Source organism: Drosophila innubila, chromosome X (assembly GCF_004354385.1).
Source record: "Drosophila innubila isolate TH190305 chromosome X, UK_Dinn_1.0, whole genome shotgun sequence".
Taxonomy (NCBI): Eukaryota; Metazoa; Arthropoda; class Insecta; order Diptera; family Drosophilidae; genus Drosophila; species Drosophila innubila.
The window spans coordinates 7,784,599-7,802,046 of NC_047626.1; the positions used below are offsets into that span (position 1 = coordinate 7,784,599).

The window sequence follows — 17,448 nt, forward strand, 5'->3', positions numbered from 1 at the left end:
CCGCATTCCTCTATTTACAGTGCTGCCAAGGCAAGGTGCGCATGCAGCAATTGCATCCAAAGGATCCAACAAATACGGATAATATTATCATCACATTGATTAACAACTAAATATATGTACTATGTATATACAATAATAAAATATGAATTTAAATGGTTTTTTTTTTCAATTTGTTTATTGATTAATACACATGTTGAATACAGTTGCCTGTGTTTGTTTGTTTTGTGTACATCTCTATATACCATAGATCAAATTTATATAGCTTACTGTCTCTCACTGTGTGTGTGTGTGTGTGTGAGTCTCGAAGAAGAAACAAACGACCAATTTGATCAAATTGTAACAATGGTTGTGTATATATTTTCGTGTTTGTAGCGCCCCTTAAACGATATTAAATTTGTCCATGGTGTTTGGTATTATGTTTGTTTGCTATACAGCTCTAAGTGTGTGTGTGTGTATGTGTGTGTGGGGGGTGAAGAAGGGGGCGGCGGGGCAGCTTTAGATGCGGCCCGGGAATGTGCCGCTCTCGCGCTGATCGTCCCACTTCTCGACCCAGGCATTGGGGCACATCGTCTTGTAGACCTTCTTGAAATAGTTGCATGGTGCAAAATCTTCGCCGCGCTTCTTCTGGCAACGATGAAAGTCCACATAGGATTGATAACAATACCGGGTCACGTTCTGGTTGGGGAAACGTGGATCAAAGGGGGCAGTCTCCATCTTGTAGGCGGACATGTTGCTGTCGGGTGACGACTTATCGCTGTTTTTGTTTTTAGACATGAAAAATTGCATATATATTGACTTTTTTTAGTTAAAAAGAAAAATGAAACAAATGCAAACGCAAATTCAAATGATAAGCCAGGGCACAAATGCGAGACAGAGATAGCGAGATGAATGTTAGAGTAAGATGATTGTACAAAATTATACAAAATTTAAAAATAAACTTAAATTAAATTTAGGGGGGAAAAAAAAGAAGAAAATTCAGAATTTGAGAATTTGAGAATTCCAATCATCAATTTCAATGTCAATTTTTTGTTGTTGTGCGCCAAATAGAAAGAGAGAGAGAGAGACAAAAAAGAGAAACAGAGAGGGAATATATAAAGAATCGTAATACGTTAGTTCCACAATTCGATGCATCATTGAAAGTTCTTCTTTTTCACTCTTACAATATATAAAGTATATATAGTCTATAGTCTATGGTAAGTAGGTTAATGTTACATATTCGTATATTATAACAAGTATTACATATATATATTTATCTTATAACTGTACAGTCTACTGCTTAAATTATATACTAATTTTTATTCTTAGTGAGGCATTTACTTGCAGTTTCCCTTCTACTTCTCCTCTTTTTCTTCTAACTGCCTGCAACACAAATGTGCAAAAAAAAAGTATAGTATATATGTATGCGTGTGTTTTACATATCGAAATATGTATATATATATATACATATATATATATGTATATATTTCGAATTCTTAAAGGAATTGAGACCTAGTTAAGTTCTACAAAAATTAAATCGATATTTCTGTCTTAAAAACATTTTCTAATTCATCAATTTGCTTCTGTATCTGTATCTATAAATATATTTGTAAATGTATCTGTATCTGCATGTGTGTGTCTGTGTGTAGCTGTGTGTGCATATTTTTGAAATTGGGATTGTTTTCGCCTACGTTCAAGTTCATCTTTCCATTATTATCCAGTTTCAGCTGCAGCTGATGCTTCTACTTGACCAAGGGACGCTTGCCATTATCCGTATCGCAGGCATTGCTCTTGTATTTATTCACTTCGGCCAAATACAGTGACCAGAAATCCTTGGGATCCACATCCCGTTCATTTGGCGTCTTCAGCTTGGCAACCACACCGGTCTTCAGTATCTTACCGCCCCGACGTCGTCCCACCATGGGCGGCGGTGGCGCCGATTTGCCCGCTGCCGCGGCGGCTATATATGGAGCTGATGCACTGCTCGCTGCTCCCACAGCGATGGCTGGCAGTGAGCCAAATGGACTGATGGATTGGATGGACGCACTGTGGTTATCCTGCAGTAGCAGTTGCTGCTGCTGCTGCAACAATTGCTGCGCTCTCAACGCAGTGGCGCTGGCTGCGGCTGCGACAGCGGCCGCGGCAGTGGCTGCAGCCGCGTTTGCCGGCTCCAGTTGTGGTTGTTGTGATTGCTGTGGTCGCTGCTGTTGCCCCTCTTGCATTTTCTTAAACAACTCCATGAATGAGCCATCGTTGGCGAAGACGGGATGCGAGGCTTCCACCTTGGGCGGCGGATACACTTTGCCCTCGCGTGCCAGCGTCTCGCGCAGTTTTTCCTCAATCTCGCGATGGATGCGCTCCTTGTCGAAGGGCTCATCGGTGTCCAGATTGTAATAGGCGCCCACAGCGGACATGGCATTATCTTTACCGCTAGCCGCATTCAATGTTTTCGATTCACTTGGAATTCGAATGTTGTGTTTGTTGTTGTTGTTGTTGCCATGTGGTGGTTGGCGACGCGACGTGGTGGAGGATGAGGAGCATGGCGGAGATGCTGAACGTGGACTGCGACTGCGACTGCGCGAATCTCGCTGATAATAACTGCTGCGTCTTGTGTAATCCCTGTCTCTGTCACGCTCACGATCCCTCTCTCTCTCCCGCTCCCTCTCCCAAGAGCGATCACGTGAATCCCTGTGATGCCGCTGCTGCTGCTGCTGCTGCTGATGACGACGCCGGCGCTGACGCTCCGTGGAACGACTGCGACTACGGCTGCGACTGTGACGTCGACGCTCAATGGAACGACTGCGACTGTGGCGTCTGTTGTAGCCACCAAATCGACGTCGCTGCTGTTGCTGCTGCTGTTGATTATCCGACGTCTGCTGCTGCTGCTGCTGCTGATAATACGGTAAACGTGCCGCAGACATTCTCTGTCTCTGTCTCGTGTCTGCCTCTCGTCAGTCGGCTCCAAGGAGTGAGAGAGTTGACCGATCTGCAATTCAAACTGTGCCGCGTTAAATCAATCAGTTGCAGTTTGGAGATGATTCATATGCGGTATACCTATACACAATATACAATTGTTTTTTTTTTTTTTTTTCTGTTTCGATTCGATTTGCCGACGCCTTCTGTTCATCTTGTTTATTTATCAAAAAAAAAACATACATTTTTTGTTTTCTTTTAATTCGCTTGCCTGCCTCTTTTAACTGCATCAAGTGGCCATATACGTAATAGGTATAAATATATATATACAAACTGTATACATATATATACACAAGTTATAAACGAATCCTTCTAATTAGTTTGTTGCCTTTTTTAATTTGCTGCGACAACAAACCAAATGTCAGGAGTTGCCACACTGCCCAGCAAATAATCAGATCACACACATATACCACAATTGTACAAGTGCATAGAATAGCACGTCACCTTGTACATATTTCCACCATGGGAACAGGGTTGTGCGTTTTTGTTCTTGTTGCTGTTGCTGTGACTGCAAGCGGACCACGAAGCAGAGCCAAAGGCATCAGAAAACTGAATTGAAGTACTCAGAGTTGTGTGGGGAGGGGGGGCAGGGGCAGCGGCTGGCAAAAAGAAAGAACTCATAATCTTATGCAATTGCAATTGATTTTGCTTACATTTGCATATTTGTTTTTTTGATTTTTCTTTTCTTTTGGTTGCTTTGTAATAAGGAATTGTAAAATTTACTTGTTTGCTTTATCCCACGTTCGCTGTTCCGTTGACTGAAGCGGCTGATGATGTTATTGATGATTGATGTTTGTTGTTGTTGGTGTTGTTGCTGTTGGTCCACAAGGTGCTGCCACCCTTTTTATTTTTGCAGCCTGCAGGGGGGGAGCGTCGACTGCGACTGCGGCGGCGGCGCGTGCGTTTAATGTGTTTATGTGCTTGCTTTGCTGCTTTTGTAACTTTGTTTAACTGAAATCGGTTGGGAGCGGATTTGTTTCGTCCTGCATGGAAAAATGAACTTGAACGCATGAATACAAAACGTTACTTGGACCAAAACGCTGTGCAAGGAGTTTGTTTTTTTTATTATTATTATTATTAATACTTCTTTACTTTTCGATTTTCGATTTTTTGATTTTGTTTTTCTACATTCTTTGTGGTTAGGATACGGATACGGATAATAAACGAGGGCAGCGCGTCAAGAAGAGCCAAAAGTTATTGCAATTAATTGCGTTTTATCGCACACTTGGAACTTATGTAACTAACTCTAACACTTAAATTGCTTGCTTACTTTGTAACTTACTTATGCCAAAATAGAACTTTACCTCAACTATTTGCAGTAAAATTGAATTAGAAGTTATGTAATTTTTTTCTTTGCCTGCTGTCTAAAGCCTTTATAGTCAGCGGCGTTGGAAATGTGTATGTGTGTGTGATTTTGTGTACATGTGTGTGTGTATGTGCGAACTTATGACAAAATACTTTACGTGTGTGTGGGTGTGTTAATGTGTTGCATAAATGCAATATTTGAGCCACTGGCTTACAATTTGTTTTAGTTGCGCTTTGATGAGTTTTTGTTGTGGTTGCTGCTACTAAAACATACCTTTGTTGTTCCGAAAGTACAAGGAAAAATTTTCAACTGATGGCCGATTCTTGCTATTACGAACACGAACCAGTCGACGATAATGTAGGGGACGTATTGAAAATATCGATAGAATGTCAGATTTGACAGTTTGAGTAGCGTTGCCAGATACTTTCTACGCGCTACCTACTGTGAAAAATATAAAAAGAACTTATCGAATATGTTGAATCAAAATTATCACCGCACAATTCAAATGTAAATTTATTTGTTATGTACTTGTTTTTATCGTTTGTGCCAACTCGATGTTTTGTTTTGCAGTATTTAATTTTAATTTGGGCAAAGTCGATATATGTTCTTATTTATTTTAAATTTGAATTTTCAAAGACCGAAATATCGATAGGTTTTGTCGAATAAGCAGAATCACAAGGAGGTGGTGACCCTATCTTTTAGATCACAAAGAGAGGCAATGAATGCATTTTTTTTGTTGCAGTAACGGCGTTTTTTTTTGGATTTGAAAAGAGAGGGAATATGAAGAATTTGGCAAAAATCGCAAGAGGAGTTGGATTTTGACGGAACAGTGTTTAAAACAAAGCGTAAGAAGTATAATTCAAAATATGAACAATAAAATAAAATCCAGAAGTTCGGTACGTAAATGATAAATATATATATTGACACAAACAGAAACAATAAATTCTAATAGCTTAAAAAAGTGACTTCAGAGGAAGCCCAAACTGAGCGGTCAACAAGACGCCGAATCAGTTTTAGCGGCAAAAAGTTTATAAGGTAAAATCTGTTGACTACGATATATGTATGTTTTTGAATATATTTAAATATTTGCTTTTTCTCAAAAACAGAGAATTCAATACGACAGAGAAGCCCAGAGATTACGACAACTCTTATGAGATATCGGATCACACCAATGGCGACGACAGCTCGGGTCAAAGTCATGTCACTGCAGCGTCGTCGTCTACACTGCAAATTGCAACAACGCACACCTCAATGCCGATGCCGGATAAGAATCAGGATAAGGAAAACGAAAATAACACACCGCTGGTCAGTGTAAGAGAATCGATCTCAACGGAATACGATCAACAAAATGGAAACGATTTTACGCTTCAACTGCAGACGAGTGTTAATGTGACGCTGATGCCACATGAATTGGCCAAACATCGTCGTCCTCGCATGGATTTGTCTGTAGTTCCCTTGGATTCAATGGCATTCGACAGTTTATATCTATCGGATGTGGAACGGGATAAGCTGCGTGAAAATAGTATGTTTAAAATGCCAGTAAGTGATAAGACCATGGATCTTATGCCATATAACATGGAATTTGATGAGGTAACTATAAAATGTAATGTAATATCTTAAACTGCAAAGCTGCAATTATAATGGGATTTATTCCAGGTGAATCCCGCAACACCAGAACCAGGAAAGGAAAACCTTCAGCCAAAGGAAAGAGATGTTAAGCAAAAGACAGTGCTATTCGAAAACAACAACAATATAACGTGTGATTTTAGTGACATTGGTAATTATGATAAAACAAATTACAAACTGTCAGTCATTCAAATTTGTGTTCATCATGTTTAGACCCACAACAAGTTGCTGCTTTCGATATGGGAGATAAAGATTCTATGAGCTTTTTGCTAGATGATTCGACGTCCTCGCCGTTGATACCATTGGATGTCATTTCGGAAAATGGCATTAGGCGAAAGATGAATTTTCGTGAGCTAAACGAAGCCTTAAACTCTGGTCGTGTACAGCCCTTTCCCAATGGTCCGAGAACGCCAACCACATCGCGGAATGTGAAGTCACAGCGTTTTTGGCATGGATTGGAGCAACAACCACCAATGGGGACACTGCGAGAAGCCATCAAACCTCGCGGCACTCTCAACTTTAATGAGAGTATAATGATGTCGCCTGTGCCTCAACAGCAGACCCACCAGTCCACAAATGAACCATTTAACAATCGTTACTCCCAAGCGGATGAACTAATGCTGGACAAAACGAACTTTCTTGCTCACGCCAAAATGGGTGATGAAACGCAGTCCAGAAATAGCTCCAAGAGTACATCACGACGTGAAACAACCTATGATAACACTGCCATGGAATTGGATGAGCTAGAGAAGCAGGAAGCCGCAGTTGCTGCTGCTCTGGAGAAAGCGACACGACGCCGGCCAATAAACCAACGTCTGACAGCAATGGATGAAAGTGATTTCATAAATTCCACTAGCCAGAATTTCGTCCATACAGATCTGCAGGATAAGCAACGACTCAGTCGAACGATCCAATTAAACGAATCAATTGAAGAGGAGTGTCTAGGCAAGGCACAATGCACACAGGAACATCAAAAGCTTGCTTTTGAACAGGAATATCTAATCCGTAGACAAACATTACACTTTACGGCAGCCATAGATGAAGATACGGCGAGTTCTCGCAAGGATTTACTTGCGAATTCGTTAGCTCCTCGGCGCAGACAAACATTACACTTTGTTGAAGACATTGAAGAAGAAATGCCAAGTCCTCGACCGGATGTGAAGCATCGGAATTTCTTAGTTCCGCCACTCAAAGAACCGTCGAGCCGGCGCAGACAAACTTTACACTTGGCCGAATCCATTGAAGAGGATGTTGTAAAGCCACAACAAGAATTGAAGCCACAGGCAGGAATTGCTGCAGTAAAACAGCGGACCGGACGTGGCAGACAAACATTACATTTGGCGGAAGACATGGAAGAGGATACGCAGTGTTTATTAAAAGATTTACATGTAAATTCGATGGCTCCTCCAGTTGAACAAGCAGCTAGGCGACGCAGGCAAACATTGCAAATGTCAGAGCCAATTGAAGAGGATCTAGTTGGAGCATACAAGGAATTAAAGGAGGAGCAGCAACCCAGACGTCGCAGACAAACTATACAAATGGCAGAACCCATTGAGGAAGATCCACCAAAAGATTCCAAAAAAACAATGCCCTCAGCTGCTTTTGAAGCACGGAAATACAACAGCCGTAGACAGACACTGCACCACGCCGAAGACATTAAAGAAGACTTTGTAATACCGCCGCCAGAATTACAATTAAGTTCAGTAGTAGCTGCATCAGTGGAAAAGCTGAGCAACAGTCGCAGGCAGACATTGCACTTGGCTGAGCCCATCGAAGAAGAAGAACTAATAAGCCCTCAGGAGAGTCTTAAAGTCCGACCAGAGGCAGAACCCATTAAAAAGAATATAGCAAAGCTGCAGCAGGCAGCTTCTGCAGTGGAACAGCAGACAGGACGACTCAGACGAACATTACACTTTGCTGAGGACATTGATGAAGAAATGCCAAGTCCTGTTAAGGATATGCAGTCAAATTCGTTGGCTTCTTCACTTAAAGAACAGCAGGCGAGCCGGCGCAGACAAACATTACACATGACAGAACCCATTGTAGAGGATTTAATTATACCACAGCAGGAATTGAAGTCACAGCCAACTACGGATGCAGAAAATCAGCAAACGAGAAGGCGCAGACAAACCAGGCAGATGGCAGAACCCATTGAAGAGGATATAGTACAACCAACCAAGCCAAAGGCAGCGCCTGGTCCTGCTCCTGGACCATTGCAGGAGAACATTATCCGTAGACAGACACTACACTACGCCGAAGACATTGAAGACGATCTTGTGGTGATGCCTGACCAAGTGGCTTCTCCAGTGGAACAGCAGTGGAACAGCAACAGGCGCAGGCGCAGGCAAACATTGCACCTGGCTGAATTCATTGAAGAAGACTCCTTCAGCTCAGCTGCTCCAATTGAATCCCGGCACAAGCATCAACAAACAATGCATTTTAGGGATGCCATTGATGAAGAGTCAGTTGTAAACAACAACAAACAGAGACATACTTTAATAAAGTCTGAACGCATTGAGGAGGAAGACTTAAAAAGCCATCAAATGGACACCAAGTCCAAGGCAAAACCCAGGCTCACATATCATCTGTCAGAGCCCATTGAGGAAGATATTTGTAGTGGTACTGCAACGAAAAAACAAGATAAAAGACCAAACAGACAGACACTAACCATGTCGGAATCTATCAAAGACGATAAGAGTTGCATTGATTTAGCAGTGGACATGGCAATAGGTATTGATGAGCATCTGCCAGTCGCTCCTGCAACTGAACAGCGTTGCAACAACAAGACAAGAATGACATTTCTTTCCACCTTCGAACCGGAATCCCCCCTTAGTTCAAGCTTGAAGAAAACTAAAGAAACTCCAGATACTCCAGGGCAATCTCAATGCGATTCAGCAGAGTGCTTAGCTCAAATGAAGGCTAAACTTCGTAAAACGTTGGTAAATCCCAATAAAGTTGAAGGATCTAAAAGCATCTCAAATTCGACATGTATGGAAACACCTAGGAGAATTAAAACACAACGTGATTATTTCCCCAACACACCTGGTCGCTCCATGATCGAGTATGAAGATCTGGAAATGATATTAAATGATGTGAGTGAAAATCCCATAGAGTCAGCTAATGATCCATCGACCTACCAACCTCAACCTCAAGACATGGAACTCGACATGAACAAGTCATCAAATTCATTGAATATCAAACGATTGCCGATTCACTTGACTCCAAACTTTCCACAGCCAAAGAAGCGCAACATGCAGCTACGACTAACAATAAAGCAGGAGAATCAGAACAAGTTAGTTAGCTATTTATATACAGTTACTGTATAACATTATTCTATATTACCAGGAACCGTAAATTATGGTGATTTTTTTTTTTTTTTTAATATAAAAAACACCAATAAACAGACCTAGGCCAAAAAAATTTTTTAAACGAATTTAAAAATATTTGAATGCAGAATGTAGGCCAAATCATGGCCAAAATGACATTCCGCTTGAAAATCGGTTCAGTTTTGATCAAGTTATGACAGTTTGAAGTTGGTCAAACTGTGGATTTAGCCACTTTACAAGCCCAAATTTTTGTTCAATTTCACATGATTTTTTACAAAAAAATTAAAGGTCTCAGAATCAAGTTTAAAGTGTTGTTTTATACTAACTACGATATAAGGAGTTGATTAAAAGTGAAAACTTGAGATTTAAAATTTTTAATTTTCGAAATTTCAAAGGGGGGACCCTTAGCATCGAAATCAATTTCTAGTAGAATCTAGAAAAAAATATTTTTTTTTAAGAATTTTATAAAATTTAAATGCAGATTGAATTAAAATGCCAAATTATGATCAAAATGACATTCCGCTTGAAAATCGGTTCGGTTTTGATCAAGTTATGACAGTTTGAAGTTGGTCAGACTGCGGATTTGGCCACTTTACAAGTCCAAATTTTTGTTAAATTTCACATGATTTTTTACAAAAAAATGAAAGGTCTCAGAATCAAGTTTAAAGTGTTGTTTTATACTAATTACGATATAAGGAGTTGATTAAAAGTGAAAACTTGAGATTTAAAATTTTGAATCTTCATAATTTCAAAGGGGGGACCCTTACCACCGAAATCGAATCTTGGTCGAAAATAATTAAATTTTCAAAATGAACAAATATTGAATACAGAATGAAATTAGAGGCCAAATCATGATCAAAATGACTTTCCGTTTGAAAATCTATTCAGTTTTGATCAAGTTATGACACTTGGAAGTTGGACAACTTTTTGACCTGATATATGATATGATATTGGTGTTATTCCCTGATAATAATGATTATTTTGGATTTATATTACACATTCTTTTTATTTTATAGCTCTATTCTTCAGTTAGACGCCTCAAGACGAGATGGAGATGATTTAACGCCACAAGCAACAAAAAAATCTCGCATTCCAGTTCTTTGTAAAACCTTGAACGTAATCTTACCATGGCGAGAAACGGAACCAGAACCAGAACAACTAGATGCCTCCGTGCAAATGATTAGGGCACAAATGACGGAGAGCATTTATCCGCCGGCGAATAAGATGCAATTGGAGGCTGGAGCTGGAATTTATGAGGATAATCCAATTACCATATCCGATGTGTCGAGGCATTTTGCGGCGCAAAAGAAATTGGCCAAACGATCACTTGCCAATGCAGCGAAGGAGGAGGAGCCAAAGAATACCTCAAACTCAAGCGCTAGTCGCAGTTCAAATGAGAATGAGAATAGCAATAAAAGCTATGCAAAAGCTCATCAAAAGTATATGAATCTAAGTGGAGATACTGTGATCCTTGATGCGGCTGAAGAAGTCATTGACCTGGTGTTGGATGATTGTGAAATTGACCAGACGCGACTTAGTCTGGTGTCAACCTTGCTGGACGTAGATACTGAATCTGAATCCGAAAACGAAAACGAACTTGAGCCTGACCCTGAGGCTTGTCTGGAACAACTCAATCCGCCAACTGTGGCTGGATCAATGGATGCCTGCAAGAAATGTAAGCATTGCAGACGCTCCATGGATGAGACTCAGATAAGTGCAGCAGACGAACTAGCTCACATAAATGATTGGAGTGCCATAGAGGAGGGACTTAAGGATTTGCAGCGTTTGCGAGCAAAGCCAAGCCTTGTAGAGGTCCACAGATATTACGAACTCAAGGAGTTGTCACGCCTCTCCAATGCCAGTGATGCCGTAAGCGAACCAATTCTCGATGACAACGACAAGGAAGAATGCCTAACACTACAAGAAATGTTGGACATTTATCAAAAGATATTTGATGAGTAAGTTTAACAAAAAAGCTTCGGTTTTTCATTAGTTATCCATGAGTTTTTATATTCTAAATTCTCTATTGCAGAATGAAGAGCAATTTACCGGAGCCAGTGATACCCGCTCCATTCGCAAAACGAGTGGATGCCAAATTGCGTGAGCAGGTCCCCAGATGGGTATTTGATTATCAACTGCAGTGCGATCGTCAATATATAATCACGCATCGAAAAATTACCACATTCAATATGGTTATCAACTATGAACCGCTGGATATTATGGAAAACGATATACGTGTGCGCAATATTCAAGCAATGACAACCAAAATTTTTCCCAAACGTTAGTTGAACAATTTATGTTTTAGAATCTAGAATCACAAAAGTTTATACTGTTTTCGTTTTCATTTAAATTAGGTTATTGGTGCGTAGACGAACATCTACTGGATTTTCAGGTGAGGCTTAAACTGCCTCTAAACCTGCTTAATCTTCTGAACGGCAACGATGATGATGATATTGTGAAGTTTCTAAAGCACGTTGACGCTATTTGCTTGGAGACCTTAAAGCTTTGCAGAGATCTGAAATTGGTATTAGCTAAAACAAGAGCGCGCCTTTTAAGGTAGACCAAAAATGCATTCAATTAAATTTATTATGTTCTTATTCTTTATTTTGTTGATTTTGCAGAGAAACGAATCGCACTGTTGTGCGGAAAACTATAAGAAAACTAATTCAAATGAAGGATGAAGCTTACATGCGTGTGGAGAAAACCCATTTTCTCATTGAAATCGGTAATGTTGAGCAAATCTCATTCAAGGACATTCTGCATCCGCCATTGTATCAATTCGATGAGAAGATTCAATTTTTACCCAAGGGGATCGAATTCCTGAACGTCTTCTTGGAAAATCCCGAAGAATATCTTAAACCCATGGTCGAGCCTAATAGTTAAGCGCATTCGTTACAGTTATCTTTCTCTCTAATTACGTAGTTTATTTGTTTTTACTTAATGCCATCAGTTTATTAAATGTACACGTAATTGAGAGATAGAACTTTTAATCATGTATTTATATTTAAGTTATCATTTTAGTTTCTATTGGATCGTTGAAAGTGTTTGTACGATAGAAATAAGTCGTCAATTAAACTATATTTTAAAATATTTTGTTAAAAGCAAACAATACGTTCAGTTTCAAATAGTTGAAAATTTACAGCTTTCCACTGTGCCCTTAAAACCCGAACACATAAATGGTGAAATAAAATTTTATTTTAATCCTTCGGAGAACTGAACTACTCAAGAGACAACTTTAAAAATACATAATTATAGTAAAATCGTATCATAGGAAATATCGATTGCATCGAATTGATTATCATATCGTTTCCTGCTAAACTATCGAATATGTCAAATAAATAATTATTCTAATTTTAATTGAAGCTTGCCGTTTTGCATTTAAAATTAGTTGGGTTTCCACTAATTTTGCCTATTTTATTATACGGCTTGCGCTTAAATGCAATGTCAAAAAAAATCGCACAAAATATCGCATAATTATATCGATACTGATACTATCGCCCAAAAATATACTATCACAGAAAAATATCTATCGATATATCAATGATATTTCGACATACCTAATTGGAGCCCATCCCTAGATTCGTTGTCACGCAAAGCAAAAAGTAATTTCTGACTGCAATTAAAATTCGCAAAGTAATGGGAGATTGAATATTCATTCCCCTGTTGTTTGTTTTGATGATGGACAGCAGCAATCCCACTGAGCGCGGGGCAAAGCCAAGAACCAATAGAAACAACCAGCAACAACAACAACGCGGTAACCAAAACCATCGAGTGGTTCGCAAAGTTCCGCCGCGTGCTGCCAGCGACAGGCAAAATATTTACATTACCAGCAAGACAGATTTTAAGGTCAGTGTGCACAGTGGGTTGCAGCATTGCTGTGCCAACTTTTTAAATTAATAAAATGTGTGAACAATTACTACAACAACTGTATATAATAATGAATGACAACTCAAACTAAAATTTCCTTTGTTTTGTTTTGGTTTTAAAAACAACAGGCACAACATAAACGATGCGAAGATCTGTTGAATTCGGGCGCTAAGGAGATTTATTTGCACTGCATGGGCTATTCCATAACACGTGGTCTCAACTTGGCACTGCGACTCATTCAGAACTCGGAGGGCGCACTTAGTTACGCCATAAACACATCCACCATACAGTTGGTGGATGAGCTGCATCCACTGTGCGATGAGGATGATATAACATTTCGACAGCGCAACAATTCTGCCTTGCATATCAAAATCTTTAATAGCAGTTTATTTGATATTGTGGTGCCCAAGCTGCCGGCACAACCTGCACTTCCCGCAACCGACAACAGTCGGTCACAGCCAAAGCCACGCAGACAACAACAACAACAACAACCGAAACAACAACAGAAAAAGATACAAAAGTAAACAGAGAGAAGAAGAGAAGAAATCAATTTCGAAATCATGTTTAAGCTATCGGAACTGGTGCGTTGGCTCGGTTTGACCGAATTTGAGATATTGGTTAATCTTTGTGGCCTGCTGGTGTTCACCATAACGCTGGCATTCAAAATCTCGGGCACATTTAATAATGTATTTCCCGAAATGATGAGCGATTGGTTTAGCATCTTCAGTCCACTGTTCTTTATTGACATTTGTAATGCATACTTTTGTGTTATTGTTGGCATACGCATGTACCTGGACTCGGACAACAAACGCAAGGCTCTGCATCGTTTCATGTGGAGCACCTATTTCCTAGTACTGATTGCCATCTTCAAGTATCTGCTGTGTCTCAAACTATCGGGCAAAACGGGTCTCGAGTACAGCGAAGTATTCTCGCCCATATTTGTTCTGCTCCAGCTGGTCGCAGTGCGTGCCTGCCAGCTGCCCAACTCTATTTAAAACTTTAAACAAAGAAAAACTAATTATTTAACTCTGTATAAATTGTAAAACCCATGAGAAATGCCTATGATAAGTTTATTATAAGCCAATTATCTTATTAATATGAAATACAAACATTTTTTGTACAATTATTATGCAAATCATAACTTTTCATTGTTTTTATTTTTATAAATTGAGTTGTCTATTTGAATCAGAGACTATAATTATCAAGTAATAATCAAAATAATACAACTCACGAAGAAATCATTATTTAATGAGTTTAATTTCTTTGCTTAAAAATAATAATTATTTCTTTAGTTTTATTTATTTTCTCAAAAATCATTATTTTATGAGTATAATAATAAAAATCATTAATTTGCAGATCATAAGGGAATTGCATAGATTACACTTAAAGAAAAATTTTGGTATTTCACGCTCATTTAAAGTAACTAGAAGTGAATGATTTTTTCAATTTAAAAAAAAAAAACAAAATTATTTTTTACCGTCCCCGATTTATATTTTAAAATTAATTTGCAACATATCGATAGTCGGTGTATCGATAAAGACGACACCTACGCGAATTTAGTAGAATCGATAGTACAATCGAGTATTCTGCAGCACCATCACTTTGTTCGTTTTGTTTTATTCGTATTCGTATTCGTTTATTTTTTTTTTGTTGTTTGCAAGTGCATAGAAATGTCGACTTTAAATCGCCCCAAATCACCACACACGCCCACAACAATTAAGAAGGGCGAAAAGGAGGATAGCTTCTGGGATAAATTCAGCACACTCGGCCGCAAACGCGGTACTCGAGAAGGTGAGATAGAGACAGAGAGATACCAAAAGCAGGACACCGCAGAGAAATCTTTGAAATATGGCCAAATATGGAACACAGTATATTGGAATGTTACGATTTATACATGCTATAGATCAGTGCAGCTAAGAATTTGAAGGCACTGCATTTTTCAAGTGATTGGCCAACATTTCTTGCAGCAGATGTTAATTCTCTGCATGTGTATAATAAAAAACATTGCGTCATTTAAATTTGTGACGCATACAAACAAATAAACTGATCGGTTTCAAGCTGTAGGTGTATGTAAATGCGTGTGTGTGTGTGTGTAAGTTTATCCATGTGCATGTGTGAGTTGATGTGTGTGTGAGCATGGGGGTTGGGGTCGTCAGTTCTCAGTTGTCACATTTGTGACGTCATCATCTATTGTTTACGTTTGACTTAATTGTTGCTTTCTCACTCTCACGCCCACTCTTTCTGTTCGATCTGACAGTTAAGAAAGTACAAGAGGAAGGCAAATATGCAATCGATTCCCCAGGCTCCCCCAATCAGTTCGATATACCGCCCGAGGATTATGCACTGCGTAAGTTAAAAGACTACCCCTAATTTTGAATCAGAACTCAATCGCTTATCTATCAACTGATAGGCGAACATGAACAACGTGCTGTCATCGATCCACAATCGATAAGTGATCCAGAGGTACTCAAACTGCAACGGATACTCATCGATTGGATAAACGATGAGTTGGCGGAACAGCGTATTATAGTCCAGCAGCTGGAGGAGGATATGTACGATGGCCAGGTGTTGCACAAGCTCTGGGAGAAGCTAACGGGCAAGAAGCTTGACGTGCCCGAGGTGACACAGTCGGAGCAGGGACAGCACGAGAAACTCAACATTGTGCTAAAAGCCGTTAATCACGTTAGTACCATAGTTGATAACGATAACGATATCGAAATTTAAATTACCCATATATGTTATATTCTCCTCCTTAGACACTTGGCTTTCATCAGAAGATACCCAAATGGTCGGTGGCCAGTGTTCACTCAAAGAATATTGTGGCCATATTGCATTTGTTGGTGGCCTTGGTTCGACACTTCCGTGCGCCCGTCCGTCTGCCGGAAAACGTCTTTGTCACAGTGGTCATTGCGGAAAAGAATGCCGGCGTCCTGAATGCACAGTGAGTTCAAATTAATGATGCACACTTGGGTGATAGAAACATCGATGTCGATGTACATACGCCTAATGCAATTACATAAATATTGGGGAAAAATTTTAACAAGCTACAATATTCTCCCAGAATTTTAAAATCAAAAAATTTTAAAAACAACAGATTTATATTAAAAACTTTGTATAAATTAAATTAATGGTAGTTTTGAAAATTGAGGCTGTTAATCTAGTTTAAAATCGAAATGAAAATTATCAACAGTAATGTAAAAAAATAATTTTCCAATTTAGATGCAGAATTAAATGAGAGGACAAATATTGATAAAAATTTACATTCCACGAGGAAATCGGATAAAATTTAACAAAGTTATGACAGTTTGAAGTTCGCAAAAAACGTCAAGGGAAGCAAGTATGGAAAAAATGGACAGTAATGTAAAAAAATTAGACTATGAATTTGAATTGTAATGCAAAATCAAAGGAAATACCAAATAATGATCAATTTACAATCCGAAAGGAAATTGGTTAAAATTTGGCAAAGTTATGGCAGCTTAAAGTTTAATTGTCAAAAAATTATTGAGTTAAAGTAGTTGCAAAGTAGTTTTCTAGAGTTATTTGATAAGTAAATTTAAATGCAGTCAAATCTACAATTGCAATTGCTTACATGCCTAGTTTTATTTTTATTTTATGAAATAATAATGCACAATCTTTTGATTTGTGTTTATTCGTATCTATAGAAAATTCCAGGAGCAAATCACATCGGAATACGATGATCTGGGCATGCGTTGTGAGAAGGATGCGTTCGATACGCTGATTGACTGTGCACCCGATAAACTGGCCGTGGTGAAAAAGTCCTTGATAACGTTCGTCAACAAGCATTTGGCCAAGTTAAACTTTGAGATCGATGACCTGAATAAGGACTTTCGGGATGGTGTGTATCTGTGTCTGCTGATGGGACTGCTTGGCGGGTTCTTTGTGCCACTGCATGAGTTCCATTTGACCCCGCAGGATGTCGATCAGATGGTTAACAATGTGGCATTCGCCTTTGACCTGATGCAGGATGTGGGACTGCCAAAGCCAAAGGCTCGTCCAGAAGACATTGTCAATAAGGATCTGAAGTCAACGTTGCGTGTCCTCTACAGCCTTTTTACCATGTTTAGGGATTATGCCTGATTATCCAGTCCATTCTAATCTGTCTATCGCATCATTTTTGTTATAAATTAATAATTTATGCATGTTTAAAACTTAAATGAAATTCAAGTTCAACGAACGAATTGTGCCTCTTAACTATACATATACATATATATTTTGTCATAAATGTGTGTGCCTAACCCGTTGTAAGCTGTTACCTTGAATTGACTTGACTTAACTTGGCCGGTAACAAAAGCTAACCCAAAGTCCAATTGTTAACTTGTGTTTACTATTGGTACCAATGCCGTAGTTGTTACT

General features: G+C 39.1%; 6 protein-coding genes across 7 annotated transcripts; 4 read left to right on the top strand and 2 right to left on the bottom strand.

Annotated features, from left to right (window-relative positions):
• Nucleotides 1-167: 167 nt before the first annotated feature.
• On the bottom strand, nucleotides 168-4,661 carry LOC117781369 (cytochrome c oxidase subunit 12, mitochondrial). Its single transcript, XM_034618120.1, has 2 exons — nucleotides 4,529-4,661; nucleotides 168-754 (listed from the first exon to the last, which is right to left on the bottom strand). The coding sequence occupies exon 2, from the start codon at nucleotides 727-729 to the stop codon at nucleotides 496-498; it is 234 nt and encodes a 77-aa protein (XP_034474011.1). The 5' UTR covers nucleotides 730-754; nucleotides 4,529-4,661; the 3' UTR covers nucleotides 168-495.
• LOC117781352 (RNA-binding protein 25) lies at nucleotides 1,717-4,617 on the bottom strand. Of its 2 annotated transcripts, none has more exons than XM_034618109.1 (3): nucleotides 4,529-4,617; nucleotides 3,673-3,932; nucleotides 1,717-2,962 (listed from the first exon to the last, which is right to left on the bottom strand). In XM_034618109.1, exon 3 carries the CDS (start codon nucleotides 2,895-2,897, stop codon nucleotides 1,719-1,721), a length of 1,179 nt encoding a protein of 392 aa, XP_034474000.1. In that variant the 5' UTR covers nucleotides 2,898-2,962; nucleotides 3,673-3,932; nucleotides 4,529-4,617; the 3' UTR covers nucleotides 1,717-1,718. The 2 variants fall into 2 exon arrangements, with proteins under 2 accessions (XP_034474000.1, XP_034473993.1); XM_034618102.1 differs by having other exon boundaries at nucleotides 1,717-2,974.
• Nucleotides 4,662-5,121: 460 nt separating the features above from the next.
• LOC117785573 lies at nucleotides 5,122-12,285 on the top strand. Its single transcript, XM_034623662.1, has 9 exons — nucleotides 5,122-5,151; nucleotides 5,208-5,290; nucleotides 5,362-5,845; nucleotides 5,912-6,032; nucleotides 6,095-9,173; nucleotides 10,224-11,165; nucleotides 11,240-11,487; nucleotides 11,562-11,763; nucleotides 11,829-12,285. The coding sequence occupies exons 1-9, from the start codon at nucleotides 5,122-5,124 to the stop codon at nucleotides 12,088-12,090; spliced, it is 5,451 nt and encodes a 1,816-aa protein (XP_034479553.1). The 3' UTR covers nucleotides 12,091-12,285.
• A 494-nt stretch (nucleotides 12,286-12,779) lies between these two features.
• On the top strand, nucleotides 12,780-13,616 carry LOC117793718 (ribonuclease P protein subunit p20). Its single transcript, XM_034634098.1, has 2 exons — nucleotides 12,780-13,053; nucleotides 13,203-13,616. Exons 1-2 carry the CDS (start codon nucleotides 12,883-12,885, stop codon nucleotides 13,596-13,598), a joined length of 567 nt encoding a protein of 188 aa, XP_034489989.1. The 5' UTR covers nucleotides 12,780-12,882; the 3' UTR covers nucleotides 13,599-13,616.
• On the top strand, nucleotides 13,614-14,073 carry LOC117793720 (transmembrane protein 203). The gene has a single exon (XM_034634099.1). It carries the CDS (start codon nucleotides 13,635-13,637, stop codon nucleotides 14,067-14,069), a length of 435 nt encoding a protein of 144 aa, XP_034489990.1. The 5' UTR covers nucleotides 13,614-13,634; the 3' UTR covers nucleotides 14,070-14,073.
• A 580-nt stretch (nucleotides 14,074-14,653) lies between these two features.
• Nucleotides 14,654-17,402, top strand: LOC117794245 (beta-parvin). The gene is made up of 5 exons (XM_034634827.1): nucleotides 14,654-14,865; nucleotides 15,332-15,421; nucleotides 15,485-15,756; nucleotides 15,831-16,015; nucleotides 16,737-17,402. Exons 1-5 carry the CDS (start codon nucleotides 14,745-14,747, stop codon nucleotides 17,170-17,172), a joined length of 1,104 nt encoding a protein of 367 aa, XP_034490718.1. The 5' UTR covers nucleotides 14,654-14,744; the 3' UTR covers nucleotides 17,173-17,402.
• The last annotated feature ends 46 nt before the right edge of the window (nucleotides 17,403-17,448 follow it).

Excerpts from the sequence above, each read along its gene's own strand:
- LOC117781369 (XM_034618120.1), bottom strand. The coding sequence starts at position 729 with ATGTCCGCCTACAAGATGGAGACTGCCCCCTTTGATCCACGTTTCCCC.
- LOC117781352 (XM_034618109.1), bottom strand. The coding sequence starts at position 2,897 with ATGTCTGCGGCACGTTTACCGTATTATCAGCAGCAGCAGCAGCAGCAG.
- LOC117785573 (XM_034623662.1), top strand. The coding sequence starts at position 5,122 with ATGAACAATAAAATAAAATCCAGAAGTTCG. Across the intron at positions 5,291-5,361 it reads AGCGGCAAAAAGTTTATAAG|AGAATTCAATACGACAGAGA; the intron begins GTAAAATCTGTT and ends TCTCAAAAACAG. Across the intron at positions 11,764-11,828 it reads ACAAGAGCGCGCCTTTTAAG|AGAAACGAATCGCACTGTTG; the intron begins GTAGACCAAAAA and ends TTGATTTTGCAG.
- LOC117793718 (XM_034634098.1), top strand. The coding sequence starts at position 12,883 with ATGATGGACAGCAGCAATCCCACTGAGCGCGGGGCAAAGCCAAGAACC. Across the intron at positions 13,054-13,202 it reads CCAGCAAGACAGATTTTAAG|GCACAACATAAACGATGCGA; the intron begins GTCAGTGTGCAC and ends TAAAAACAACAG.
- LOC117793720 (XM_034634099.1), top strand. The coding sequence starts at position 13,635 with ATGTTTAAGCTATCGGAACTGGTGCGTTGGCTCGGTTTGACCGAATTT.
- LOC117794245 (XM_034634827.1), top strand. The coding sequence starts at position 14,745 with ATGTCGACTTTAAATCGCCCCAAATCACCACACACGCCCACAACAATT. Across the intron at positions 14,866-15,331 it reads CAAACGCGGTACTCGAGAAG|TTAAGAAAGTACAAGAGGAA; the intron begins GTGAGATAGAGA and ends TCGATCTGACAG. Across the intron at positions 15,422-15,484 it reads GCCCGAGGATTATGCACTGC|GCGAACATGAACAACGTGCT; the intron begins GTAAGTTAAAAG and ends ATCAACTGATAG.